Here is an 8,883-nt window from a genome sequence, read left to right on the forward strand (position 1 = left end):
AAAAATACAAATAAACAAAGACGTAATCAAAATAAATTATGAAAGTATTTATAACATAGCTCAACTTAATACAATCCACGTCATTTCACCACTTTATCAATATTTAAACTTCATTTTTCAATCACCAATCACATTATACATGAATCACACACTCGGGTCAAAACGTAATAATACATCAATTTCATAATAAATAATTAGCAAGCGTTATGCAACAATTATACTAAGACTCAAGCCTATATGCAATGTGGTACCATGTCAGTGAAAAACCACATTGGGGCGCTTAGGAGTACATAATAAGACACACCACACAATAGGTATGTCAGGTCACTCTTACTAAGTAAAATTATAAGGTGACCAGTCAGGATCACTTTATTTTGCGAGAATGCTCCAACCATATGAGATCAACATATTCTTAAAGAACACTCAAACTGAGTGTTTTTACCCCCAAGGCCTAGACGTCGAAGAATCCGTTAGGGTCTCACCTTTTTTATTCAGGTCCAACCCCTAAAACAATTTTTGCACGCAGACACTGCTCATGAATTATATAATACACATGATCTCACACTCGTGTTTCAAACACATTTAACACATTACGCTACAATTTAACACTTTAAGTTCCTAACTAGGAATTCTACACTTTCCCTTTAATAGTGCACATAAACACTTTTCTCAAGGTAAACATCAGTCGGGTTATTGTATAATTCACAGCTCACAACACAAGTATTGTCACATCAAGTGTTAACCACATAGTTATTCACAACCAAATCTCATGTCCACAATTTAACATCTCATAATGTCACAATCCACCATCACATATTTACGTTTATCTCACAAATTAATACATGTTCAACTTTGTACTTATACTCGATTTCAATAACAATATTATGATCTCAATGCAACATGTTATCTCACAATTCATCACATATTCAATTTATTACTTACAGACAATTTCAATCACAATTTCATGATCTCAATATAAAAATCTTGCAATTATAATCATACATGAAGAATTACAATACAATAAATATCCTAAAATAAATCTCAATTTGATCCCCTAAGGATCCCTACACATGTTCATTCAAACCTCAATTGCGATAAACTCATCCCTTATCTCTAAGTGGGCTCACGTGTGTAGTCCTACAATGATAGTAGCGTCTCTATCAGTTCCCTAAGATTCCTCAAGCTTTTTCCCTATTTGCTCTGTTAGGATTTCCAAACGTTAGAGAGAAAGAGACAAGATTGTAGACTCCATTTTACTATCAATGTGAGAGACTAATTTTCTCTGCGAAAACATTATTTCCCAAAACCCAACGGTCAGAATGTTCCAAAATGGGTTTGGAAGGTGTTGTCCAAATTTCGTAAAGATCCAATGCTTAACGAGTCCGGGATCATAGTTTTATTGGGAAAGGTTTTAGGTGTCTGTGGAATATTTTTTCCACCGGAGACATTATCTCAACAATCCCAACGGTGGATGTGTGAGGAAGGGAGTTCCGAACCACACTTTCAAATTTAACAAGGATCCAACAGTTAAATAGTTTAGGATCATTGTTTTATGGAGATTGATTTGAGTGTATGCGGAAAATAGAGAGGGTTTTGGGAAAGGAAGAAAGAAAAACGGATTCGGGAGAAAAAAAGAATATAGAAACGAGTGACCTATTACGTCTCTATTGCTAGGGTACTTTGAACCTTTTATTTATCTATTTTATTAAAATGAATTCTATTTTATGTCTTATCAAATGAATAAATAAAATATCATTTTTATTTTCCTTCAAACCATTATTTTAATTAATAAAGTTATTTTTCCTTATTTATTTAATTATAAAAACCTCACCATTTTTCTAAAACTCTATTTATTTTAAATAAAAATCATTTTTAATTTATTTTATGAAAAATGGGGTATTATAGTGGAAATTAGAAGAAACCAAGTTTGCTGAACTCATTGTGATGATTATATGATTAAAGTTTTCAATTTTCTTTCTTATTTTTTGGCATATGTAATTAAAGAATAAAAAAGGCAAACTTTTGGTGCAACTATGAGCTAATTTACATTGATTCAACCAATCAAAATGATATAGAATTCCATTCACCACCTCTACACCAAACAAGTACACCACATAGAATGAAGACATGCTAATTCACATACAGTTTTTCCTCAGTTCATATTCATCTCATTACAATTACAAGTTATAACATTTTAGCATTAACATATTCTAGCATTACAAGTTCAAATTCATTTTTTCACATTATTGTGACAGATAGGCCTAAAATACATTCCTAAAATCCAATAGCAGCAGCAATTATACGAATTACTTTTTTTCGTTTCCTGTGGTTGGATGAAACTTAAGAGCAGTGGATTATCATCATTATCACATATGATGAAGCAATATTCAAGAGGTGCAAGAACTGTATGAATAGGAATAAGAGTTTATGTACAACGGGAAATGAAAATAGTTGTCATTTGAACACACTATGCTGTGGCGGCAGCTTGTTCTTCAACAGCCTGTGATGCTGGCAGAAGGGTGCAAATCAGGTTGCGGTCACCGTACACATTATCAACACGTCCTGATATGTTACATTTATTAATTAGTCTATGCATTTATTTCTCAAACAAATTTATGCAGCCACTAGCCCACTACATACAACATAGCACATCTTCAATAGACTATAAAAAAATGTTAGTAACACAATCTATTGGCTGAAATTCATATAGGTTCCATTAAATCTGAGTCTCATTCCTCATTTGGTAAGTTCTATTCCCAAATTAGTGGGAATCATGATTTTCAGCCAATAAAAGAGTGTTAGAAAGAGAGTATAAGAGAATATGTTGCTAGCATTCCTCCTAATCTATATCAAACAAGAGATAATGGAGTAGGTTCCTTACTTGAAGGATGTCATAAGAAAAAGAAATTATTGTATTTGTATTGTCTAAAAGATCATATAATCCTGGCAAATCTCCATGTGACATGTAACCACATTTTTTAAATTGTTGTTGTGTCTCGTGAACATTGGTTGGGACTACATAGAAATAATTTCTTGAAATGAGAAACATATAGTAATGTAAACAACTACATGATTACCTGTGGTAGGCCAGAACTTTGAAGCACGGAGCCAAGGAGCTGGGAAGGCTGCATATTCCCTGGAGTATGGTTTTGTCCATGCATCAGCCATGAGCAGTGATGGTGGATGAGGGGCGCTCTGTAGAACATTATAGATAATCAATAAAAAGTTCACGAACTTGGTTGAAATTGTGAATGAAATATGCAGCCAATGTTGTGTACTATTAGACAATCAAACTAAAACAAGTATTTCTCTTCTTAGTAACATCATACAAATGAAGAACAATGTTTTTTTGTTTTTACCTTAAGTACATTGTTGTTAATGTCAGCATTTCCTTTCTCAATCTCAGCAATTTCATGTCTAATGGAAATAAGAGCATCACAGAACCTGTCTAGTTCAGCCTGCAATGATGTTTAGTTGAATTAAAGAATAAATTAGTTCACAAAAAATTTACAAAGAAAAAGGGGCATCATAAGGACAATAATTTTCCAGTAAGGTAATACCTTGCTTTCACTCTCAGTTGGCTCAATCATGAGTGTGCCAGGCACAGGCCATGACATTGTTGGTGCATGAAAACCGTAGTCCATGAGGCGCTTTGCAACATCTTCAGGCTCAATTCCAGCAGTATTCTACAATGGGAATAGCTTACAAGTAATCAGAACATGAACAATTCTAATTAATTGATGAACAACTGCAATCATGGAATGGACTTACCTTAAAGCCTCTCAGGTCAATGATGAATTCATGAGCAACTGTTCCATTGACTCCACGGAAAAGAACGGGGTAATAATTCTGTAGGAGTCAAAGTTAAACCAAGGATCATATACAGAATCACAGTATTATGATACTAACTAGGAAAAAAAAGGTTGAAAGAAATGCATGTAATCTATAAAATGAGACAAAACTCCAATCGTTTTGCCATGTAGTTTGCATTCAAAATGGCTATCTTTGATGCATCGGTGAGTCCTTTAGAACCCATCATGGCTATGTAAGTGTAAGAGATTGGCAATATGAGTGCTGAGCCCCATGGTGCAGCAGCGATGGTAACAAGTGGTTGATGTTTGTCAGGGGCAGGAATTCCACCAGTTGCTATCTTTATTATGATAACAGATAAAAGTAAATAATATAAAGACAATGGTGTTATTAAACAGCAAGAACTAAGTCACACAAATGTTTTGTCTTCACAAGAATTTCAGTTCTTGTGAAAGCAATGCACTATCTATTGAATATAATTGAAAACATGTATGTATGTTATACATAATGACATCCTTAATAGGGAAAAAAAGTACTAGCCACAGGGTGTGAAAGGTAAAAATGGAGCCAAGTGTCTCTTTACACTAATAGGACCCATGCCAGGGCATTTTCCTCCATGAGGGATGCAAAATGTCTTATGGAGATTGAACATTTGAACATTCATCTTTTGAAAATTAGGCACAAATTGATAATTTTGGACCAACATGATACGAAGAATGTGGCAACAAAACAAACAGTTGTCAAGGGTTTTGTAAGACATGACTGAAGTTTTGGATCAATTCACAATTTGGAGAAGATTAAAAAATAGAGAGAAATTAGTTCCATGAACTATATGTCTTCGGTAATACAATATCATCCTGAACAATCTACCCCGAGAACAATTCCTGACAGACACGTGGTCCAACACTAACTGCATGAATGTAAAGATATATATAGAACAGCAAATACCAAGGGATATAGCTCAATTAATTGGGCAGAATGTATGAGTTATTGTGACCTGTTTTCAATTCCTATGGATAAAAATATATATAGAACAACTAACCTGAGAGCATTCAAGTTGGCACCACCCATATATACTTGGCCTCCATTATCATGGATAATCTTGCAAATCTCATCAGTATACCTTCCTCATAAACACTGTGACTTGAAGGATATGCTACCGGCAATGTAAATCAAAACCAAACTAATATAAAAAAAAAAATGCCTAAGTTTGACAACACTCTCAATTAGCTGGTATGAAGTCTATAATATGAGTAAGATTCTACAGGAAGCAAGTTGTAGCATAAGTGCAGATAAGTTGTCCATATGTGTTTTAACAACCTTCCTCAACTCTTCTATATCAATCTTTCCCTTGGCCTCAGTTCCAACAGAGACGATTTTTATTCCACACATAGCAGCATCAGCAGGATTTGTACCCTCACTACCATGTGCTGAGACAGGTACCTATTTTATTCAATTAATCAATATTTACTTATTTCAGGGGAGGTAGTGTAAAAGATGTTGAATGATAATTTTTTTTAGTAAATTATATTTTTAGCCCCTCAATTAATTATTTAAGGTTTTTGTTTTTAGTCCTTTATATGTTGTCTAGTCTTGGTCTCCAAACTATTTTTTATTTGGTTTTTAGATTTTGTCTTTTTAAGTTTTTTCCATAAATGATGAGGTGGTAGTAGATTTGTGGCAAAATTTTTTTAGTGGTAAGATTGCTTCATGGAAACATTTTAAATGTGTTGAACCATTTCTTCAGTTATCTTTAATTTTTTTATTTCTCCACCAATCATCTTAATTATTTAAAAACAATTACACAAGTAACTCTATCATATTGTTTGGTGGGGGGAAAGTTTTTTTTTTATGAAGAAAAATCATCAATCCTGATAATCATGTTTTTTGGAAATGAATAATATTTATTTGATTGGTCATTAATAATCTTTAAATAAATTTCTTAGAAATTAAAAAGTATTTTTATCAATTATATTAATAATTTATCATATTATATAATTTAATAAAAAAATAACATGATTTTTACTGTAACAAAAGAAAAATCAAAGTTTGAAAAATAAGATTCTCACATTTTCATAAGAATGTTTTCACGCGAAATTGATTAAAAATATTTCAAAAAATATAATTTTCCCGAAATGTTATTATTTTTTAAAATACATGTGAAATTAAATTTTCCAATCTATAATTTAAAAAAAAATATTCAATAACTTACATCATATTGAGGTGATGTATTTACTTTTTGCATTTCCTTTTTTTCTTGCTTGATAGGGTTACGAAGAGTTTCAAATTCAAATATTAAATCAAATCAAGAGTTAAGATAAAGTCGTAGGCTTTGGTCAACTTTTATATACCAACTTTTGGAAAATTCATGCATGTTTTCCGTGGACAGTAATGATTCCCACTAAACACGCCATATAATCACTTATAACATGTTCAGTACAGTTAAAATTTAATAAATAATTATTTTTTAATAAAAACAAACGTAAAGAATATAATTCATTTGAGCACCATGTAGAAAAAAAAAGCGTGGAGAATTTGTCTCTTATGATCCCAAATTAATTGAAAGAATTTAATTTTCATGTATTATTTGTGTAACAAATTTTATATTGTTATTTAATTAAAAATTATTATTGTTTTTTATAAAAATAATTATTGTAAAAGTTAATAATAAGAGTATGACAATTATTTATTTGAATGTGTTAACAAGAGTATATTGCCTCAAAGATTTTTTTATAGCAAATGGTAAATAAAATTAAATGAAGAGAATATTTTTTTACATCCCAACGAAGTGCTCAAGAGTCAAGAAATAAAAAGAAACAGACAGAAGAAAAAAATGAAAGTAATAGAGGAGATGAATAATGCGATTAAAATTATTATCATAAAATATTATATTTTAATTAATAATAAATATCACTTTTAAAATTTATATTATAAAAATTATCAACCTTATTATATATTTCAATTTGTTACTAGTGTTAAATTTCTTTAGACCGTGCGTGAGATATTTATAAATGAAATCAATAGTTAGTAGGTAACATTTTTTATCTATAGAATCAAAGATATTATTAAAAAATTTGTAATAACTCACATATGTTCAATCAAGTTAATTAGATAGGGTTGATAGTAGATAGTATATGATGGAATTTAGATAAGAAAATATATATAAAAATTCAAAGTGAAACACTGCCAGCCAACTTCCAACCTCAGTGATAATATAGAACATGAGCTATGTTTGACAACCCCACACTCCTACTTTCTCTCAAAATTTTGATAAGAAAGTCTTGACCTTGAAGAGAGAGAGAGGGAGAAAGAACCTACTATTCTTCTTCTTCTTCTTCCTGCATAGCTAATTAATTTCCATGGAGGACTTCAACAACTACAACAAATCAAGGTCTCATGGAAATAATGGGCAAATGATGCAGCAGATGGAGAGGTACTATGGAGGAGCACCACCACAACCAACAAGGCCTTATGATCTCAGGTCATACAGTGTTTCTTCATATACACAAGCTCCTAATAATTACAACAACAAGGACTTGAAGATGATGAAGAAAGGAAAAAGCATGTCATCAAGGACTTCTTCTATTTCCAAGTCTTGGAGCTTTGTTACTGATCCTGAGATTCAAAGGAAGAAGAGGGTTGCTAGCTATAAAATGTATTCTGTGGAAGGAAAAGTCAAAGGCTCCTTTAGGAAGAGCTTTAGGTGGGTTAAGGATAGGTACTGCCAAGTGGTTTATGGCTGGTGGTGATTAATTACCCCTTTGTATTAATTTCCTGTTTACATATATATGATTTTGAGTTTTTTTCTGTTCATGATTAGTAGAATTATGAGTTATGATCAGTTCAGTTAATTTGACTTGAGTTTACCAAAGATTTGATTTATAAATTAATGTTACTTTATTGAATGATCTTCTCTATATTTTTGTTTTTCATGATACTTGTTTAGATGAGTCTAATGGATTAAAATTTTGTGTGTAGTTCTGTTAAATTTTGAGACTCTATCTGTACTCATACAAGTTACCATTTGCAAGCCCTCTATGTTTATAAATGCATTAGTTATGCTAAATGAAACTAGCTTCATATTCATGATAAGGAGATCGATCTTAGACTTTTTCTTTTTTATAAATAACCTTTTTCAGTTCCTCTGTCTTACCCTCACTCATGACTTAATTCAACAAATTATTTTGATTTATTTTTCGTTACTACTTAGTGTTTGAGTTCTTTCAATTCGTCTTTAATGGCTCCATGTGTTACAATCTATTTTGCCTTTGGTTGTTCATTGTTATTACTGAGCTTTTTCATGTTTATCACTGGCTCCTGTCTGAGGTTTGGTGATGGATCTTAAGCATTTGCTTGACAGTAAATTGGTCTTTTGAAAATTGTTTCATCTGAATTGGGAGACATATACTGTGTTTTGTTGAAGTAGTCAATGACCTGTGTCTGTGTGCGTAACTTTGTGGTCATTCGTGTCTTCAGAGGCTAGTTGCAATATATTTTTATTCAGCAATTAAATTATATATATATATAATAAATTTATTGATTTATGTTTAAGTTACCTGATAAATGATGGAATTTTATTTTAGATTTTTGATAAATTTTTTTGTTATTTTAAAATTATGATATATTAAAATTTTTATTTTAAATTCCTCTTGTAAATTAAATGACAATATGATATTATTATCATCATTGACCATCTAAAGACATTAGATAACAGATATTTAAAATAAAAAATTTAATACATTGAAGACTCAAAATAACAAAAATGTTTATTAGAAGTCCAAAATAAAATTTAATTATTTATCAAATATCTTAACCATATTTAACCTTAAATTTTTATAACACTTTCTATAGTTTTTTTTTCTTTCTATTTCTCTTACTAATAAATAATATATGTTGTGTAAAGATATTTCCTATTATCATATGACACTATTATATATAGTATACATTTATTGTTTAGAGTCTTACACAGTGTGGTTAATAAATATGATAAATATTTATATAACTGAGTAGACGACTCCCTTATGAACCGATTTTTAAGAGAACATTTCGAATGTTTTTACTGTACTTTAACAT

The 8,883-nt window shown here is 30.9% G+C and overlaps 2 protein-coding genes across 2 annotated transcripts; one reads left to right on the plus strand and one right to left on the minus strand.

Moving 5' to 3' along the window:
- Nucleotides 1-2,329: 2,329 nt before the first annotated feature.
- Nucleotides 2,330-6,055, minus strand: LOC100804092 (glycine dehydrogenase (decarboxylating), mitochondrial). The gene is made up of 8 exons (XM_041011431.1): nucleotides 6,023-6,055; nucleotides 5,131-5,253; nucleotides 3,962-4,150; nucleotides 3,772-3,849; nucleotides 3,561-3,686; nucleotides 3,360-3,458; nucleotides 3,078-3,195; nucleotides 2,330-2,562 (listed from the first exon to the last, which is right to left on the minus strand). Exons 1-8 carry the CDS (start codon nucleotides 6,053-6,055, stop codon nucleotides 2,468-2,470), a joined length of 861 nt encoding a protein of 286 aa, XP_040867365.1. The 3' UTR covers nucleotides 2,330-2,467.
- A 951-nt stretch (nucleotides 6,056-7,006) lies between these two features.
- LOC100500259 (uncharacterized) lies at nucleotides 7,007-7,702 on the plus strand. Its single transcript, NM_001248539.2, has one exon. The coding sequence runs from the start codon at nucleotides 7,170-7,172 to the stop codon at nucleotides 7,557-7,559; it is 390 nt and encodes a 129-aa protein (NP_001235468.1). The 5' UTR covers nucleotides 7,007-7,169; the 3' UTR covers nucleotides 7,560-7,702.
- Nucleotides 7,703-8,883: the final 1,181 nt, after the last annotated feature.

The sequence above is a fragment of the Glycine max genome, chromosome 17 (assembly GCF_000004515.6).
Source record: "Glycine max cultivar Williams 82 chromosome 17, Glycine_max_v4.0, whole genome shotgun sequence".
In the NCBI taxonomy this organism is placed as follows: Eukaryota; Viridiplantae; Streptophyta; class Magnoliopsida; order Fabales; family Fabaceae; genus Glycine; species Glycine max.

Excerpts from the sequence above, each read along its gene's own strand:
- LOC100804092 (XM_041011431.1), bottom strand. The coding sequence starts at position 6,055 with ATGCAAAAAGTAAATACATCACCTCAATATGAT. Across the intron at positions 5,254-6,022 it reads ATACATCACCTCAATATGAT|GTACCTGTCTCAGCACATGG; the intron begins GTAAGTTATTGA and ends TGAATAAAATAG. Across the intron at positions 2,563-3,077 it reads AAAGTTCTGGCCTACCACAG|GACGTGTTGATAATGTGTAC; the intron begins GTAATCATGTAG and ends GTAACATATCAG.
- LOC100500259 (NM_001248539.2), top strand. The coding sequence starts at position 7,170 with ATGGAGGACTTCAACAACTACAACAAATCAAGGTCTCATGGAAATAAT.